The sequence below is a fragment of the Pelmatolapia mariae genome, linkage group LG10_11 (genome assembly GCF_036321145.2).
Source record: "Pelmatolapia mariae isolate MD_Pm_ZW linkage group LG10_11, Pm_UMD_F_2, whole genome shotgun sequence".
NCBI classification, from domain to species: Eukaryota; Metazoa; Chordata; class Actinopteri; order Cichliformes; family Cichlidae; genus Pelmatolapia; species Pelmatolapia mariae.
The window spans coordinates 37,545,520-37,566,745 of NC_086236.1; the positions used below are offsets into that span (position 1 = coordinate 37,545,520).

The following is a 21,226-nucleotide window of genomic DNA, read 5'->3' on the forward strand; positions in this document are numbered from 1 at the left end:
CCTTTCAGAAGGAAAGAAGGAGAAGGGGTTAAGATTGTGTCTGCAAGTTGTTTTAAAATATTATTTTTAAATCTAAATTTGCAAAGAATGCAGAGATTTAATCAAATAAATATGTATAACCATCTAACCATGGCATGTCTCTGAAAACTACTGTCAGGAAAGAGCCATTTGATGCATCTACAATAAAAAAGCTGCCATTCAAAATAAAAATAAAACTTCTAAATGGTCTTATCCTATTTGTAGACTAAGATGACTTGCAAAAACTGAACTGTAGTTTGACTGTTCAAAAATTTTAATTCTTTGTGGAAATGATTGAACCTGTGTTTTCTGAGGTAACAAGGAAGGGAAACATCCAGCTGTGCAAAAAACTTGCACATCTGTGAAGATACTTTTTATATTAAACATGTTGAACATGTGCTGCCATCCAGACAATCTCCTTTACAAAAGGCTCTGCTAAACCAGCAGCATGGCTCCTTTAAAACCCAGAGTCCAGTCCCATCGGTCGATAGTCCCGATCTGTCACGTTAGTGGTGGATCGTGATTAAACTTCTAAACAAAAGGAAGCAGCTTGGCAGCTGAAATCAAATAAGAATGGAAAACCTCTTTTCAGCGGTTTAAAATATATATATTTAGTAGTGCTGTCAAAATTAACGTGTTAACGCAAATTAATCCGCCATCATGGTCAAGGCGATTAAAATTTTTAACGCAATTAACGCATCTTGGGTGCAGAGTGACTCAAAATCCCTAAAATGTTTCTGTTAACGCATTGTTTCAGGCAGTTTGTCCAAGCAGAGTTACCGTCGCACATGCGCAAATGGGCAGTTGATCAGCTAGTGACGGGCAGCTGCACCAATCAACTCAATATGGAAGATGATAAACGCACATCGGCCCTCTCGATGGGAAATTTGAGTATTAAAAAAATAAGAAGACAGAACAGTCGACCCACATAAAGTCTTATGCACGTTGTGCAAGAAGGAATTTTCTTTTCACCGAAGCACTTCCAGCTTAAAATATCACATTAACGCGAAGCATTTGTTAGCCGGGGATGCTGCTAGCACTTTGGCTAAGGCGTCACCCAGCTTGGACAAACCACTGACGGAGCATCGCGGACTCAGTAAGTCGACCTCAGACATATTGACTGACGCCAAGTGGATTGCAACAAACTGCAGACCTGTTAATATCATTGAGAACACGCACTTTACACAGCTTTGGTTCCTCGATTCAAGGACTTGAAGCCTCCCCAAGAGTGACAGAGAGAGAGGATAAATGTTTTTTGTTAACATGAATGTTCAAGATGTTCAATAAACATGTTAAGTGCGTATACTTTCCCTTTTTTTTCTCGAGTCTGTTTGCTCATGCAAAATGAAATGCGATTAATATTGAATAAAAATCATATTTAATCGTGATTAATCAAAATTAATCCAAAGTAACCCTGTGATGAATCTAAATAAAAATATATATATATTAGTGTATACTTACCTATTAGTATATAGTTTTTTTAAAAAGTTGTATTTCACAGGAGAGAGCCTGTGCTAAAAGACTGAAGAAAACTATTCAAATTTGAGTTTAAGCATTTAACATTCTTTGTGTTTATACTTCATTATATTGCATAAATGTCAGTTACAAGCTTAAATATAAAGTTGAAAAAATGTAATTGCAACCAGGCTATTGATCAAGTAATTGCGGTTCATTGCGATTAAAATTGTGAGATTAATTAGTTAATTTTTTTTATCTATTGACAGCACTAAAATTTAGTTTTACACATTTAAATTGAAATCAAAATAATTAATGTTGCAGGCTTAAAGTCACATTTCCATTGAATTCAGTTCAATTCATTTTTATTTATACAGCACCAAATCACAACAACAGTCGCCTCAAGGTGCTTTATATTGTAAGGTAGACCCTACAATAATACGTACAGAGAAAAACCCAACAATCATATGACCCCCTATGAGCAAGCACTTTGGTGACAGTGGGAAGGAAAAACTCCCTTTTAACAGGAAGAAACCTCCGGCAGAACCAGGTTGAGTCTAATAACAGATTAAATGCCATGTTGAGGCTGTCATTTTTAGCATCTACATGGATGTTAAAATCACCCACAATAATTATTTTATCTGAGCTGAGCACTAAATCAGATAAAAAGTCTGAGAAATCAGAGAGAAACTCTGTGTAAGGCCCAGGTGGACGATAGATGATAACAAGTAAGACTGGTTTCTGAGTTTTACAGCTGGGGTGGACGAGGCTAAGCATCAGGCTTTCAAATGAATTAAAGTCTGTCTGGGTCTTTGGTTGATTAATAGGCTGGTGTGAAAAATTGCTGCCACACCGCCCCCTCGGCCTGTGCTTCGAGGTTTCTGGTAGTTAGAATGACTCGGGGGTGTTGATTCATTTAAACTAACATAATCATCCTGCTGCAACCAGGTTTCTGTAAGGCAGAGTAAATCGATTTTTTGATCAATTATTAAGTCATGTACTAACAGAGACTTGGAGGAGAGAGACCTAATATTTAATAATCCACATTTCACTGTTTTACTCTTTGGTTCAGATGTGGATACTGTATTGTTCTTTCTTTGTCATTTTTTATGTTTAAGTCATTTTTTGCTGGTTTTTAGTTTGTTTTTTGTCTGTTTGGGAGCTGACACAGTCTCTATGGAGATGGGTTTTTGGGGGGTAACAGGAGGAGAGAAGCTGCAGAGAGGCGTTTTGGGGGGTTTATAAATTTGGCCAGATTTCGAGAAATGAGAGCTGCTCCATCCAAAGTGCCGTCTCTCCTAACAAGACCAGGTTTCCTCCAGAAAGTTTCCCAATTATCTATGAAGCCCACATCGGTTTTTGGACACCACTCAGACAATTTAAGGAGAACATCCGGCTAAAAATGTCACTCCTGGTCTGACTGGGGAGGGGACCAGAGAAAACTACATTCTCTAAACCATCGCTACTCTGTTTTATGTAGCAACGAAAAGCGGGGATTTCAGAAGAAGACATACAGCTCATTAAATACGTGATGGATATACATGGGGTAGAATAATGGTGGAGTAAATCCAGTCTAAAGGATGATGTATCGTTACCTTTACACCTCAAAAAAAAACCCTGAACTTGTTACTATTTTTACCAGCTTCCAGGCTTAAAGGATCATGATCCTATGTCAATCCATTGTTCAGGAAAATTGTGTCCAGGAAACTCAGTCCAATGAGTCATTTGCCAAACCAGCATCTCTAAAAGTTACAGTCCTTTCATTGGAATAAACATTTCATCAGTCATCCAAATGACTTGTTCAGTCTCAGCTGACTGCAGGTTTCCCCAAGCTTATAAACAGTTCATTTGCATAATGACTGAAACCAGCCCACTGACTAACAGTGGTCCATCATGGAACTGCCCACTAACCTGCAGGTCTAAACAGACTGCAGAGGTCTGGTCTGACAAGGTAGCTTTTCTGTGTTGTTCCATCCACTTAAGCCTGATCTGAAGTTCAGGTTTACTGTTCTGAATGAACAACATTTTTTGTGCCAGGGTACCAATTTTTGTGGTAGTGTTGTTTGAGGTTTGAAAACAACAGAGGTGCTGCCTTTTGAGAAAATGCTTCTCCGCTATTCCGATACTCCTGACACTGAAGGGATTATTAAGGATTTTTGCTTAGGCAGCAGCTGTCCTTCTTTACTCCTAGATTGCCTGGAGATTTTTTTAGGTGCTTTCCCAGCTTTGACAAATGTCCAGCTATGATAATTAGATTTACTCAGGGCCTTTTTGATATAACGTTCCTCTGCTTCCATGGCTGCTGTGTCTGTGGGGAAGCTGTTTGCTCTGTGTTGTAGCGTCCTGATGACACTATATGCTCCAGTGGATGATGGGAATCTAACCTTAAATATTAGTCAGTGTTTACTGTACACACTGACTTCATATGTCCCCCATTACTGGTGGAAATTTCAAAGCCTAAGAAGGCTAGACTTTTTATTTTTCATATTCTCCCTGGTGAACCTATATATAAGTTTAAAAGGCCGGTAAGTATCCTGGGGCAACATACTGTGTGTGACTGCTAAATAGAAAGCATTTAGATGTAGTGGACCAGGAATACAAACTAGGATCGTAGAGAAAACCAGGGAACAAGGGAGAACAGTATTGAGGGACGACACGATAATGAAGCTTGAGTGCTTCCTTTAGCATAGGATACACTTGACCATCCTTTATAATAGGGGAGGAGAAATCTGTCCAAAAATTTAGACAGGGGGAACAAGACTGAACCCAAGGCACATGAGACAGGGACTATCAAAATAAAACAGGAAAAGCAGAGTCAGGAGAAACAAACACACACACACAACAGACTCTCACAGGAGACATCGGGATAAGACACGAAAGGAACCTAACCGACAAGAAACCATCAACCAGAAACACAAGTAATCTCAAAGACATAAAAAGAACTAAAACCAAGATTAAACCGTATAAAACTTGAACTTTTATCTTCTTCCTAATGCCAAGGAAAGAATCACGAATACAAAGTTAAACTCAAGATGCTGACAAATAACAGCTTTTTACATTCCACTGAATGCTAACACTAGCACATCTCTGTCGTTATTGGCAGACACCATACAAACACTACTACAGTGGACCCAACGGCACACATATTACTGCGGGTGATTTTAATCAGGCAAACTTAGAGTCTGTCCTGCCTAGATTTTACCAGCATATAAGATGTGTGATCAGAGGGGAAAACACTCTGGCTCAAGTTTATACAAGCATAAAACACAGAGTGTGTTATCTCCCACACAGAGGCCGGTCTAACCACTTCTCTGTGATCCTCTGCCCTGAATACATCCACAGACGTATACACAGAAGCAATGGCAATAAGGACTTGACTGTTCATACAGAAGCTGTTCTATCCATCAAGTTTTGTGTGGGAAATGTAGCAGCAGAAAAATGTACCTGTGTGTTTCCCAATCAAAGGTCCTGTAAGCTATGTCAAAAGTGTCCCCAAAGCCCACAATTCCACCTTCAGGGAAGTATATAGTGCTGCCAGAGCTGATCTGAAGAGCGGAGTCAGGAAAATTGGAGCATAGAAAATCACCTCCCCGATGATAACCTTTGGTAGGGTATCCAGCGTATTGTCAACTTCAGGAGGCAGACCAACACAGTCATGGACACAAGCATCACACTTAGCAAAGGAACTTAACACCTTCTTCTCACGCTTTGAGACACCTCCCCCATAATCCACTCTTCTGTCTCAACCATTAACATCTCCCAAGTCCCAGTTTTCAGCTCCCAACCATTGACTGTACAGGTTCAGGATGTAAAGTGGATGTTAAGAGGGGTTAGTGCCAGGAAAACATCCGGACTTGACAGTGTCAGATTTTTTAGGGACTGTGTTCACAGTCTTCACCAGAATTTTCAACCTCTCTCTGAGATAGGCTTTCATCCCAACCTGCCTGAAGTATGCTTTAATTATTCCTGTGTTCAGAGCCTATATCGACCGGCTCTGAACACCAAAAAGATAAAGAAGATTATTCTGGATTTTAAGAGATTATTTACCAGAACAGACAAGATGAGAAAAAAGACAAGAAAAATATAAAAATTCCTCACTCACCCCGAGTGCTCCGATTACCACTGGGGCCACTGTTACCTTCACCCTCCACATCTTCTCCAGCTCTTCTCTGAGCCCTTGGTACTTCTCGAGGTTCTCGTGTTCCTTCTTCCTGATGTTGCTGTCATTCAGTTTCACTACATCGATCACTACCGCCGTCTTCTTCTGTTTGTCTACCACCACTATGTCCAGTTGGTTAGCCATCTGTCCATTTGTCCGTCTGTATCTGGACCTTCCAGATACAGACGGACACAGGATCCACAGGATCTTAGCTCGGTCATTCTCCATCACCCTTGGGGGCGTCTCCCATTTTGGCCTCGAGACTTCCAGGCGATATCCGGCACAGATGTTCCTGTACACTATGCCGGCCACTTGGTTATGGCGTTCCATGTATGCCTTGCCTGCTAGCATCTTGCACCCTGCTGTTATGTGCTGGATTGTCTCAGGGGCATCTTTACACAGCCTGCACCTGGGGTCTTGCCTGGTGTGATAGACCCCAGCCTCTATGGATCTTGTGGTCAGAGCTTGTTCCTGTGCTGCCATGATTAGTGCCTCTGTGCTGTCTTTCAGTCCGGCTTTGTCCAGCCACTGGTAGAATTTCTGGATATCAGCCACCTCCTCTATCTGCCGGTGGTACATACCGTGCAGGGGCCTGTCCTTCCATGATGGTGCCTCCTCTTTCCTGTGTTTCTGCTGGCTGAGGTATTCACTGAGCACGCGGTCGGTTGGGGCCATCTTCCTGATGTACTTGTGGATTTTCTTTGTCTCAACCTGGACTGTGGTACTGACACTTACCAGTCCCCGGCCTCCTGCCTTACACCTAGCATACAGCCTCAGGGTTCTGGTCTTGGGGTGAAACCCTCCATGCATGGTCAGCAGTTTCCTGGTCTTGATGTCAGTGGCTTCTATCTCCTCCTCTGGTCAACTTATTATCCCAGCTGGGTACCTGATCACGGGCAGGGCGTAGGTGTTGATAGTAGAGATGGCACGATACCACTTTTTTATGTCCGATACCGATATGAATCCGATATAGTGTGTTTTTTAATCAATAAAACTGTTTTTTAATATCTTGCTGCATTTTGTATAAGTTCATACTGAAGTTTAAATAAACAACAACACTAAAGCTATTCTGTTAAACCTGTATGTAAAAAATACACTGCGCCCAAAATATTTCATAGTTCAGCAACACTGATCAATCTAATAAACTTAAACTTGCACCATCCTCCCTATTCTGGTATTTTAAAGAGTACTTAGCAGAAATATTAAGCAACCTAACTAATAGGGTTGCAAACTCCCAGCAAAAGAAAATAGGGAACCACCCCCCACCCTCCACCTCATGATGCTTAATCGACGTAATCAACTTTAATTTGATGCAGGGTGAAAAAAAATGCACAGAAATAAATTATTTTTCAAGAATAATTAAATAGATTCAACATCTTTCTTCTACAGAATTGCAGACTGCACAGATGGTATCTTCCCAAAGGAAAAAGTAGTATAGCTTACTAGGGTATATTAGACTTAACAGTTACTATATACAGTAATGGACTTCTATACATTTTACATCAGATTAAAACTTTGGGTGTAAGATTCAGATAATTATTTATTAAAAACTAGACATTTTAAATGAGAATAAGAAAGAAAAGTATATCTTTGTGCCCCCCTTTCCCTGTTCATGCCCTATTGGCCCCCCTGGCTAAACTTTGCTAGATCCGCCCCTGCACAGTTACCAGCCGTCAGCTACGTAGAAAAAGATCCTGGTGTAGAAAGTAATATTAAATACATTCTAACAACAGCTTATCAAGCTTAAACGTGCTGCTGTTGTTCAGCCGCTGGTTTCCTCTTTCTGGTGCAAAGTGGGCCAAAAACAAAGAAGAGAGATGGACTCGCGACAGAAAAGCCGATCAGCTGATCATTAAGCAGTTTCACGATTGAAGTAGCAGCAGGAGAGGGAGGGAGAGAGAGGAGGCAGTCGCTCCATATATCGGTTGTTAAGCTTAACGTGGGAACGCTTTACAAACATTCAGAGATGAACTTACACACTTGCTTTACTTCTCTCTGGGATAACTTCCTCTGAGATGAAATGCTGGTTTGGTAGCAAGGCTACAAATACACACAACCGCTCTACCCCGTGATGCATACTGCTCCGACGTGCTATGGTTATGAGCCGAGTTACGCCGTGTCGCAAGTTTTGTGAGGTGCTTTTTTGATATTTAATGGATCGGATTACATTTTTTATTTCTCGCCGATATCCGATCCAGTAATTTAGGTCAGTATCGGACCGATACGTAATATCGGATCGGTCCATCTCTAGTTGATAGCCCGGATCTTGTTCTTACCGTTCAGCTGACTCCTCAGGACTTGCCTGACCCTCTGCAGGTACTTGGTGGTTGCAGCTTTCCTAGCGGCTTCTTCATGGTTCCCATTTGCCTGAGGGAATCTCAGTTACTTGTAGCTAACCTCTGTGTCTGCAATGTTGCCTTCTGGTAGTTCGATCCCCTCAGTTCTGACTACCTTTTCTCTCTTTGTTATCATCCGACTACACTTCTCCAGTCCGAAAGAGATTCCAATGTCATTGCTGTATATCCTGGTGGTGTGGATCAGTGAATCGATGTCTCATTCACTCTTGGCATACAGCTTGATGTCATCCATGTACAGGAGGTGGCTGACAACCGCTCCGTTTCGTAGTCGGTATCCGTAGCCAGTCTTGTTAATGATCTCACTGAGGGGGTTCAGGCCTATGCAGAACAGCAGTGGGGACAGAGCATCTCCTTGGTAGATCCCGCACTTGATGGTGACTTGTGCTATGGGCTTGGAGTTGGCCTCTAGTGTTGTACGCCACATCCCCACTGAGTTCCTGATGAAGGCTCTTAGGGTCCTGTTGATCTTGTATAGTTTTAGGCATTGCAGGATCCAGGTGTGGGGCATTGAGTCATAGGCCTTCTTATAATCAATCCAGGCAGTGCCCTGTGCACTGGAGGCTGATTGGTCAGCCTAGTCTTGCAGTCTCGGCTGACTGCTCGGTCTACCAGTAGCTGGTGTTTTGCACGTCTAGTATTCTTGCTAATCCCTTTCTGTGCCCCGCTCATGTATTGAGCCATGTGCCTGTTCATCTTAGACGCTATAATGCCTGACAGGAGCTTGTACTGAGCGGTACTGAGGCAGGTTACTGGCCGGTAGTTGGATGGGACCGGTCACCTCTTGGTGATCATCACTGTCCGGCCTTCAGTTTGCCATTCTGGATGTGGCTGATCTATTAGCAGCTGGTTCATTTGTGCTGCCAGACACTCGTGGAGTGCAGTCAGCTTTTCAGCCAGTAGGCGCGAACCATGTCGGGGCCTGGTGCTGTCCAACTCTTCATACTGGAGACCCTTTCTTGGATGTCTGCCACTGTGATGGTTACTGGACCCTGTTCAGGGAGGTTGCTGTGGTCTGCCCTCAGATCCACAAGCCACTGAGCATTGCTGTTATGGGTTGTGTCCTTCTCCCATATGCTCTTCCAGTATTGTTCCGTCTCCAGCCTTGGTGGTGCTGTTCTCAAACTGTTCCCCTGCCACTTGGATGGTTCTGTGGAGCACAGCTGGTTTATTCTCCTGCCTTCGATCTCTCTGGTGTACCCCTTAAAGCAGCTGGCCAAGGCTGTGAGTCTTTGCTTGCCAGTTTCCAAGGCCTGTGGTATGAGGCAGTTTGCTGTACTTCTTAGGCACCTTCTTCATCGCACCTTTCTGCAGCTCCAATAGTTGGCTAACCTCCCTCCATGCTACCTTGATTTTGGCCTCAAGTCTCCATCCACAAGGAGGAACTGCTCCTTGTGGATGTTCAACTTGTAGCCAAGCATCTCACTGATCACTGCTGCCGTAGTGTAGATCAGCTGGTTATGATCACAGTAGGTATTGTCCAGAGTGTTGCATTCATATCATCTAGTAGGTCTTCTGAGGGTATGTTGTCTTGGTACCCAGCTACAGAGGATCCAGGTTTCAAGCTGATCCAGGTTTCAAATGGGCATTGGAAATAACACCAGAAGACCAAAAAACTAGCTTGGTTGATGAAGCAGTATACAGGCCAGCCAACCAGACATTGTGGTGGTTAAAAAGGAACACAAGACTGTAGTTTTGGTTTCAGCAACAGCAGGAAGAAAGAGCATGAGAAAACAGAGAAGTACCAGGGGCTGAATGAACAACTGGTGCAATTGTGGAACATAAAATCCAGAATGGTCCCAGTGGTAGTAGGAGTAGTAGGAGCTGTAACCCCAGAACTGGAAGAGGGCTCCAGCACTTTCAGCCCACAACATCAGTGGTCTGCGTCAGTAGTAGGAACAGCTGAGGTACTCCATAGAACCTTTGACCTCCCAGGAGGACCCCAGCTTGAGGATCATACACACATACCTCTCACCTCCCCACAACCCCCACCCCACCTGAGGGGATGAGAGATAGGGCTTTGACAATTGTCATTTGGAAAAATTCACAATAAAATTGATAAATGAGTTAAACTAAATCTGAAGCTGAATTGTCCTCCTATTAATGGACACCATGCATTAACACTGAGGTGAAATAAAGTACACTTTTTTGTATTGCAGGTCAATACACAATATACAGTAAAGCAAACTGTAATAAAATAATTCAACTTTGTTGTTAAAATAGGTCAATGGCATTGACCTACAAGGAGCCACACATGAACAAGCAGCTGCAGCCCTAAAAGGAGCAGGACAAGTGGTCACCATCATTGCTCAGTACAGACCTGAAGGTAAGTCAGCTGAAAAAAGTTAATGTACTTTACAAGCACACCAATCATGTGGTGTAAATGCCTTATTAATCAGCACAAACCTACACAGGACAATGCTTAAATAGATCTTTGCGGGCCTCTAAGTAAATTGGCTACAGTTGGGCCAAGTGATGACCTCCTTATGTACAGTTGTGCTCATAAGTTCACATACCCTGGCAGAATTTATGATTTCCTAACCATTTTTCAGACAATATGAATGATAACACAAAAACTTTTCTTTCATTCATGGTTGGTGTTTGGCTGATGCTGTTTATTATCTGTCATATACTGGGTTGTTATACTCAGTGTTCCATTGAGGTGTCAACAAGATGTCATGAGGTACAAGCCGGAGGCCGTCTATGTCCCTGGCAAAACGCTTGTCATTCAAGATTCTAAGTGTTTATTGTCATGTGTACAGAAGAAATAGCATTTCAATAAGCACTTTGAATCTTGAATCTCGAATGACATCGCCAATACGTTGTCGCGGAGCCCACAGGCTCGGGCAGACGAGTGGATTGCTACATAGCCACTGTGATACAGGGCATTCCAGCATCTCCAAGCCGAATGTAGAGCATTAAAGAGACCACTGCAACTCATGGCGAACTACAGACCGTCATCACCTACATACGCAGGGGATGGCCTGTATACAGAAGTAGTGTGCCACCAAACATCAAAGTGTACATGAAGGTGAGGAATGAGCTATCAGAGGCCAAAGGCCTGGTTATACGAGGCTGCAGGATTGTCATTCCAAAGTCACAGAGAGCAGCCATTCTAAACAAACTACACGACGGGCACCAAGGACTCACCAAGTGCAGGGATACGGCTAATTCATCCATTTGGTGGCCGGGGCTCTCCACTGAGCTAAAGGACGCAGTGCTGCAGTGCCACGCCTGTCTGGCACAGAGGCCAACACAGACAAGGGAGCCGCTCATCTCCACACCTTTGCCGGATCGTCCATGGCAAAGGATAGCCCTGGATCTCTGTGAACACAACCAGAATAATTACTTTGTCGTGTCAGACTACTACTTAAGTTTCTTGGAAATACTGCATCTACCGTCCACGACCACCGCTCAGGTTGTTCAGAAACTGAAGTGAACTTTTGCTAGGTTTGGGATCCCTGACTGATGGTTTTTGCCCACATAACGTCTAGTCCCCACCACCCGCAGGACAGCGGTCACGCAGAGAGGGCAGTACAGACTGCAAAGAAGACCCACTGGTGGCACTTATGTGCTATAGGTCTACTCCCTGTACTGGGAAGTTTTTCCTTCCCACTGTCACCAAAGTGCTTGCTCATAGGGAGTCATATGATTGTTGGGTTTTTCTCTTTATCTATTATTGTAGGATCTACTGTACAATATAAAGCGCCTTGAGGCGACTGCTGTTGTGATTTGGCGCTATATAAATAAAATTGAATTGAATTGAATAAGGAGGGGAAAGGACAGCTACAGGAGGAAGCTGGAGGAGCTGCTCCAGCAGAGCAACACCAGGGGTGCGAGGAGAAGACTGAACACCATCACTGGACGAAGCACAGTGAGCAGAGGGGGTCCAGAGTCTGGAGACCAGGTTTGGCCTAACAGATTGAACCAGTTTTTAACATGTTTGATTCAGAAGCCCTTCCCTCCCCCATCCACCAGAGCTCTTCACACCTCCTTCACACCTCTCTCCAACCCCAAATAGCACCGGGGAGATCAGATGCACCTCACCTGCCCCTTTTCCCTTAACAACTCTACTGCCTCCTCCCCCCACGCCAGTCATCAGGAGCGACCCACCCACACCCCACACTGCAGCCTCTCCATCACAACTGACCAGGTGCGAAGTCAGCAGAGGAAAACGAGGAAGGCCACGGGTCCGGATGGAATCAGCTCCAGACTATTGAGGGACTGTGCAGATCAACTCTGTGAGGTTATCACATACATCTTTAAGCTCAGTCTCAGCCTGGAGAGGGTCCCCATTCTGTGGAAGACCTCCTGCGTGGTGCTGGTCCCTAGGAGCCGAACCACTTCAGACCCGTTGCACTGACTTCACACCTGATGAAGACCATGGAGAGGATCATACTTTACCACCTTCTCCCACTAGTCGGGAGAGTCGTAGACCCGCTGCAGTTCGCCTACCAGCTGAACATCGAGGGGGATGACGCTGTCACCTACCTGCTGCATTGGGCCTTCTCTCATCTGGAGAGCGCCAGTTGCATTGTGAGAGTCATGTTTTTTTATTTCTCCAGTGCCTTCAACACAATCCAGACCTCAGTACTAAGTGGAAAGCTGCAGGGAAAGAGAGTGGACCATCATTGTCCTCGTGGATTGTTGACTACCTCACCAGTAGGTCCCAGTATGTGAAGCTGCCGGACTGTGTGTCTGAGGTGGTAGTCTGTAGCACGGGGGCCCCACGAGGAACAGTACTGGCTCCTTCCCTCTTCACCCTGTACACTGCAGACTTCAGTTATAACACGGACACTTGACATCTCCAGAAGTTCTCAGACGACACCGCCATTGTGGGCGGTGTGAGTTAGTGAGTAGACCTAACTCAACAAACTGGTCAGGAGGACCAGCTCTGTCCTGGACCATCCACTGAAGTCCATCAAGCAGGTTGGGGAGGAGAGGATGTTGTCTAAGCTAACATCCATCATGGACAACACCTCCCACCCCCTGCATGAGACTGTACGAGCACTGAGCAGCTCGTTCAGCAGTGGACTTTTACACCCACAGTGTAGGAAGGAGCGCTACCGCAGGTCATTCTTACAGCAGCTGTCGGACTCTATGACACAGTTTAACATCCTTTGGTCATCTTACTCACCAGCTTGTTTGTTCACTGTACATTTTATACATATCTCTGTACAGTTTTTCCATACATATTTCTGTAAATCGTTATCTGCATTTACTCTTTTTAGATAATAATCACAAAACAAACTACCCCACCTACATACCCAGTTCTTACTACCCTGTATTGCCCCTTTTAACATCAATGACAGCTTGAAGTATTTTGTCGTAGTTGTGGATGAGGCTCTATACTTTCTCAGATGGTAAATCTGCTCATTCTTCCTGGCAAAAAGCCCCCAGTTCCTGTATTTCTTGGGCTGTCTTGCATGAACTGCATGTTTGAGGTCTCCTCAGAGTGGCTCAATGATATTGAGGTCAGGAGACTGGCATGGCCTCTCCAGAACCTTCACTTTATTTTGCTGTAGCCAATGACAGGCCGACTTGGCCTTGTGTTTTGCATCATTGTCATGTTGAAATGTCCAAGTACGTCACATTTGCAGCTTCCAGGCTGATGAATGCAAAATTTCCTCAATGTTTTTGATAGCTTACTGCATTCCTATCGCCATCAATTCTGACCAAATATCCTGTGCCTTTGTAGCTCACACATCCTCAAAACATCAGCTATCCATCACCATGTTTCACATGAGGAATGGTGGCCCTTTCACCGTTCGCCTTGTTGACTTCTCTCCAAGTGGCAAACGTTCAGTTTAAGTCACTCTAAATGACTTTGTGCCAGAAGGTTTGAGGCTTGTCTCTGTGCTGTTTGGCATATTGTAAGTGGAATACTTTGCAGCATTTGTGTAGTAATGGCTTTCCTCTGGCAACTCGACTATGCAGCCCATCTTTCTTCAAGTCCCTCCTTATTTTGCATCTTGAAACAGCCACACCACATTTTTTCAGAGAGTCCTGTATTAAGCCTGAAGTTATTTGTACATTTTTCCTTGCATCCCCAACAGTTTTTCTGGCACTTGTGGCTGAAATTTTAGTTGGTCTACTTGACTGTGGTTTGGTTTCGACAGAAACCCCCAATTTTCCACTTCTTAATTAGAGTTTGAACACTGCTGATATTTTCTTATATACCTTTCCTTTTTTATAAAGTTCAACTACCTTTTCCCGCAGATCCTTTGACAATTCTTTTGCTTTCCCCATGACTTAGAATAACATCAGTGGGGCCTCCCTGCTGCTGCGGAGTCGGGGCAGTCTGCTTCTCCCCACTGCAGGGAAAAGGGTAACACCACCTGGGTCTGGGTGCAGTTTCCCCCTCCAGGGGCAAGGGTACCTAGACCCGGTTCTTAGAGTACGCTTGGGGAGTGTGATTGTGTGTACAGCGTCTCTTTATGTCTGTCTTCACGTTGGTTGAGTGTGGAGTAATTGTTTATGAGAGCATGAGGGTGGGAATGGATGTTTGTATCTGTGTGTGCCTGTATGTCTGTGTCTATATGTCAGGTTGGGTATCAGACGCCACCTCTCTGGGGATATCTCAGGCCCTCCAAGGTTTGGAGGCCTATCTCCCCCCACCACTTCCCCTGCCGGTGGCGGACGCCCTCGAACATCGGTGCGTTGGTGGTTCTTTGTGTCCGGGGGTGGGCGCCCAGGTACACACCGGCTCACTCCTTGGCGGCTACTTATCGGGGCCTGGAACCTGGGGCTCGCTCGGGCCACTTCGGAGGTGGGGTGCCCTCGGCCTCTCGGCCTGGGGCTCGATCACTCAGGCACAGCTGGCTGCCGGCGGAGCTCACGGGCACGTCACTGCAAACCCCCCCCCCCCCCCCCCCCTGGCTTCTGCTCCGCGGCTGCTGAGTGACCCCTCATCTGGGACTCTCCTCAGCTCTTTCTGGGACAGTGGCGCGGCTGCCCCTCTGTTGGTCTTCCTTGGTCTCTTGTGTTCTGGGGGCCTCTGGATGTCTGGAGTTTTGATCTCCTCCATACCTGCTTCATGCCCTGGAGGACGGGCCAGTGGCCCCCCACACCCTCTAGCAGATCATTACATTAAGGAACCTTTTAAATACAAGCGCGCTCATGCTCACAGGTGTACACACAGGTGCTCACACACACAAACTACACCCTTTTTGGCTCCTACCTCAAAGCACACTGTGCGCTGTCGATCTCACGTGCTGCACAATAATTTTTAATATTTAGTATTTACTGTCATATTCCCATATATCATTGTGATGTTGTTTATTCTATTGCTCTCGTTTTCTTCTGCTTGTTTTCTTTTTTCTTTCTCAACAGGTGATCCAGGTGATCGATATATGTATTTTTTGTCTGCTTATTTTGTTGATTTTTGGTTTTTTGCCCATTTTCCCCCTCCCTCTTCTCAGTTGTTTTTCTTTCTTTCTTTTCCCTTTCTTTCTCCCCTTTCTTTCCCCCAATCAAGTCTGTCCCGGATTCAGCAAATGAAAATAAAATAAATAATAAAAGGTAAAAAAAAGAAAAAAAAAAAAAAGAATAACATCAGTGAATGAAAGATGCATGGGTCTGTCAGGAGCCCAGAAAGTCACTGACCTTTTATACACACCCACTGATTACAAGCAAACACATCGCAGGTGACGATGGTGACATTTCATAGCCTTTCTAACCTTTTTGTGTCACGTTGTGTGCAAGTCACCAGGGTATGTAAACTTTTGATCTGGGTCATTTGGGTGGTTTGTGTTGTGTTATCAGTTAATAAAAGAGTAACCACAGTTTGACAATAAAAGGCGTCAGCCAACAACGAGTGAAAGAAAAGGTTTTGTGTTATCATCCATACTGTCTGAAAAATGGGTAGGAAATCATAAGTTCTGCCAGGGTATGTAAACTTATGAGCACAACTGTATTATCAATACCAAACACCTACGTAATTAGCACCTATGCACTTATATTGAATGGACACAATATAAGAATCTCACAGAAGTCTTTTCACTCTTGAACACTTTGTCAGACAAAGAATAGTTCATTGTAGTGTAAAAATGTTTCTTTATTGCAATACCTGTATTGGAAACACCCCATACACAAGCAAATGAAACACAGCCACAATGAATATATGTGTGGACAAGATATTTGCAAACCAATTTACAGCATTTCAAGAAAATATATTATTGTGAAGTTTATTCACCGAGGCAACATATACGTCAAATACATCCAGAGTGTTTCACAAATAAAGAAAAAGAGAAGCAAAGTATTTTTTTTAGTTCCCATTTAATGTGAAAATTCTCACTGAACGACCCCTTAAAATACACTTAAGTCTATCTCTCATTAATGAGATTTAAGTTTAGTTTTTGTGTCATTTTTAATCTTATCTTCTATCAGGATTCCTCTCTAGGAGCTACGTGGACCTCAGTGAAGTGTTGATCAGCTGATCAGAAATCTAAAACAATTTGCTTCCCCAAATAGGTTATTGGTTTTAATGGGAAGGATTTTTATTGAGAGTACTGCACAGGTGACTGGGGGTGGACGTGGGCGATATAGCCTCAAAATGATATCAAAATATCATTTCAAGAAAATTTGCAATAATCATATTTATGACAATACAGAATCAATGTGTGTATTTAGTAAACAGAAAGTACTTAAACATAGAAGAAAGTGTTTGTATGAATGAGGCATGTTGTATAAAGCATTTTCACACCTTGGCATCTTGTATCTTGGGTAGAGCGTGAACCACTTGCTTTTCCAACATGTAACTGCATCAGTAGTTTCCATCCACCATTTGCTCTTTCTGCCGTGTGGATTGCAACTAGCAAGTGCAGCTGGTAATGCTTGGGTGCTAGCTTCTGCTCCTTCACAGCCTGATTGTGTTTTTGCCTCAGGTGGTGGGTGAAACAAGTTTGTGGTTTCCCACATTTGGAGGAACAATTTTATTGCATATTTTGCAAAGTACTGCGTTTTGTTGAAGGTTGTTGAAGTAATTAGGTAATAAATTCTCATTTAACAAGCATTCTGCTTCTTTAAACTGATTTTTTGCTAAATTTCAAGCCACTGATTTAATGTCATCACCATGTTTACTCCGCTCCACCAGGTTTATGACCTGACGAAACATTCCTGATCTCCATCTAATTAAAATCTACAACTGGGCACTTTTTAGACAGTCACTTCAAAGTTTTATTTAAAACATCTTAGAGCTATTAGCCAAAGCATTTGGTATAACCTAGCACAGTGAACTGTGTGTCCTTAAAAAACTGAGGAATGTGGAAGCGGTGGGTCTAAAAAATAATCTACAGCAGATAAACAGTATCTGAAAGTCATGTTCTTAAGAAACAGGAGGAAAAGGCCCTGCAAAACCTGACACAGGACCTGAAAGACATGTCTGGTCCTTCAGTTGATCTATCTGCTGTTCATCAGTCTCATCAGAAATGTCTTATTTTGTCTTTGTTTCTGCTAAGGCTGTCAAGAAGTCACGAAGTGAAACAAACAGGTTTATGTGTATAAAGTTTAAGTTGTCATCAGTATATACAGAGGAGGTAAGGAGGGAGGTACAACAGTGAGTGTCTACAGCCATCAGTGAAACACAGTAAAGGCTCCATCATGGTCACACCACCCTGAGGATGCCAAGATCTTGTCCGATCTTGGAAGCTAATCAGGGTTGGGCCTGGGTACTTGGGTGGGACGCTGCCTCCCCATTGGTGTGTTAAAGCCAGTGTGTCCACCTAACATTGTCCAGTATTTTTCCTATGGCCTTGTGCTGTATGGCTGCGGCAGTTTCTTTCAACCCTCTATTCTACAATACATATTTGTGTAGTAAAAGATAAACGTGTGATAAAAATTATGAGGAAATTGTGAATATAAATAACGAGTTATACAAGATAAAAAATAAATTCTAACAAGCATCACTTCCTGTTCATGTTACAATGCACAGTATAGTGTGTGTGTGTGTGTGTGTGTGTGTGTGTGTGTGTGTGTGTGTGTGTGTGTGTGTGTGTGTGTGTGTGTGTGTGTGTGTGTGTGTGTGTCTGTGTGTTTCATAGTGTAATCTTGTCCAAAGCACACACTCTGTTGATTTACCTTCTCATTGTTCTCACAGTGTTCATTCACTGTGTGTAGGGATTTGCTAGCTGCAACACTTTAAACATAATAGGCTTGATGTTCTGTCCTTCTACCCTCACTCAGCTATAATGGGAGACAATCCCACCTTTGTCAACAATATAAAGCATGTATTTATATTTGGTTTTTTATATTTGTTGTTTAAACGCAAAGAAAACTTGTTAAATGTCAAACGTCAAGCAAGAATGATCAATTATGAAGCATGAACTAGGCATAATTCAAACCATGGACATTTGTTCTTAAAAAAAACACAACTGTTACAGATTAAACACTGTCAATATTTCTGCTAATTTATTACACTTCTGCAAAGTTGTTATGATTTCAGCAACTTTTCTAATATCGACTTCAGCTTCCTCACCTGTCTTCACTGGACAGTTCAGCTTCTTCTGCACACCAGTTTAGCTCACCGGGGTTGAGCGCCAAACACTGTCTATGAAACAGTGTTCAATAAATTAGTGCTTTAATATTAATATTTTTATGTTTCTGGTTAAAACGGGAAAAACAGTAAGTGGCTCACGTTTGTATTGCCAAAGTGAGTCAACATGTTCAGTGCAGAACTGGTGGATTCTCCTGCACTGGAACAGGAGGCTCCCCCAGTTGGAAGTAAAGCTAGGGTCTGTGGCGCTGCCGGTTCTCCGGACCAACAAGCCTGAGTGCCAGCTGGCTACCAAAGAATTTGCAGCACTGATGGCACAACATCAGTGTTTATTACTTAAAAAGTCCTCAGACAAGATACTGTGTGTGTTTCTGTGTGTTTTAGATAAAAGCACAAAAGTGAGCGAGAGACAAAGCGTCACACTGATAATGCAGGATAATGAGGACAGCTGAAGACCTAAATATACACAAGAGGTGATTATAGAGAGGGAACAGCAGGTAACACAGCTGAAGTGATCACACAAGGGAACTAAGGGAACTAAAAGGCCTGATAATAAACAGAGCAGACGGACATAACCTTACAATGACAGTTATACCTTAAACAACATTTAAATGCAAATTCCATTAAAGATAATTACTCAAGACCTTATTTGAGTCAGACTGTCAGTGTTGATCCACGCTAACCTTGTCTTGTAGAGTATGGACGTTTCGAGGCCAAAATCCACGACCTGCGGGAACAGATGATGAACCACAGCATGAGCTCTGGGTCAGGATCCCTCCGAACCAATCAGAAAAGATCACTCTATGTTAGGTTAGTCTGTTTTGGATTTTAGATGGTTGTGGTAAATTCAGAGAATGCAGAAAATGAAAAAGCATCCATTCTGCACAAGTCAAGCATCCCAGGCTATACAGCAAAGTGACAAAAGCTGCTTTTGTGTTGTTTACTTTTGTAAGCTTGAATGTCTTTATGCATAGATGTCTGACCCTAACTCAGATGAAGATTTATTCAGATATTCAAATCAGGTTTGAGATGTGTGACTGAAACAGAAACACATTCACTATTTACTATAGTAACTGTAACTGCTAAAATCCTGCATCTAGTTTCTCTTTGCTAATTTAGAATAAAAATCACTTACTGCAAAGAAACAGGAATTATTATTTTATTACTGTTCTTCTTTCATGGAATAGGGCACTTTTTGACTATGAAAAGTCAAAGGACAGCGGTCTTCCCAGCCAAGGGCTCGGCTTCAGGTTTGGGAACATCCTGCATGTCATCAACGCCTCCGATGATGAGTGGTGGCAGGCTCGCCGTGTTACTCCACATGGTGACAGTGAGGAAATGGGCGTCATCCCAAGCAAGAGACGGTAAGAAGTGAATACACTAATGTGTGAAAATACTATTGACTATCAAGCCCTAAAGACATTCACTAGACAATGATACGAAAAACAGACTCGAGAGGTTTTCTTCTAAACTAGCCATTATCCAAAAACAGGCTGTTTTTGATTCAAGTTTATTTATAAATCACCAAATAACAACAATAGTCACCTCAGGGAACTTACATAGTCAAAGAGCTGAAGACCTTTGTAATAACAATAGCCAAAACGTAACGTATCCCAGTCCTGAATAACATTGGTGCAGAATCAAATTCATCTGAAAGGTGTGCGTCTATACAGCAAACAAAGCAAAGTTTTCAGGATTTCATCACAAAAATGCCAAAAAGATGTTTTCAAAGAGCAGAAACCATTTGTCAAATGTGGGATTTTTGTTTCTTCGCTTTATGTTTTAGGTTTGAATTTTGATTCGTTGAACAAATATGTCGTATGTTCCCCCAGTTATGTCTGTGTTTGCTCGCTTCTGTGTGTCTCGTCTCCTTTAGTCCTTTCCATGTTTCCCTGCTAGTGTTTCATCCTCGTCTCCCCCGTCTCTCTCTCACACATGCGTGTTCTCCCCAACCCTACATGTCTCTCGCCCTCTCTGTCCTCCCTCTGTTCCCTGGGTTTCGTCAGTCTGCGTCTCAGTGCGTGTTTCTCGCACTTTTACTTTGATAGTCTCCCCCAGGTGTTTCCTCTTTGCCCTGATTCCCTCTTCATTTACTGTCTGTGTCTCCCTCCGTCCAGTGTCGTGATTGACCCTTCTCTCAGTGAGCTACATGATGTAGTCACCTGACATGGTTTCACCTCACAGGTGAGCCTGTCAGGGTTCATCTGTGGAGTTTCTTGCCTTCTTAATGACGTTGGGACCATCTGTTGTGTTGTGCAGCAGTCAGGTTGGTGCACAGCTGACCGGCCTATTTGACAACTGTTAGAATTCATATTATGGCAAGAACCAATCAGCTCAGTAAAGAGAAACAACAGCCCATCATTACTTTAAGAACTTAAGGTCAGTCAGTCGGAAAACTGCTAAAACATTGAATGTGTCCCCAAGTGGAGTCACAAAAACCATCAAAACTACGATGAAACTGTCTCACATGAGGATCGGCCCAGTAAAGGAAGACCAAGAGTCCCTCTGCTGCTGAGGACACATTCACCCGAGTCACCAGCCTCAGAAATCACAAGACACATCTCTACATGTTCAGAGGAGGCTGTGTGAATCAGGCCTTTATGGTCAAACAGCTGCTAAGAAACCACGACTAAGGAAAAGCAACAAGCAGAAGAGATTTGTTTGGACCAAGAAATAGAAGGAATGGACATTAGACCAGTGGAAATCTGTGCTTTGGTCTGATGAGTCCAAATTTGAGATCTTTGGTTC

At 43.3% G+C, this 21,226-nt stretch overlaps 1 protein-coding gene across 15 annotated transcripts in view; it reads left to right on the forward strand.

The window, feature by feature from the left end:
• The window catches only part of dlg2 (discs, large homolog 2 (Drosophila)), a 178,250-nt gene that overhangs the window by 145,748 nt on the left and 11,276 nt on the right, over positions 1–21,226 (forward strand). For all 15 annotated transcript variants that reach the window (XM_063488403.1, XM_063488396.1, XM_063488393.1 and 12 more), the window contains 3 exons: positions 10,210–10,312; positions 19,174–19,288; positions 19,666–19,842. In XM_063488403.1, coding sequence (XP_063344473.1) covers positions 10,210–10,312; positions 19,174–19,288; positions 19,666–19,842 — 395 coding nt within the window. The remainder of the gene's footprint in view (positions 1–10,209; positions 10,313–19,173; positions 19,289–19,665; positions 19,843–21,226) is intronic.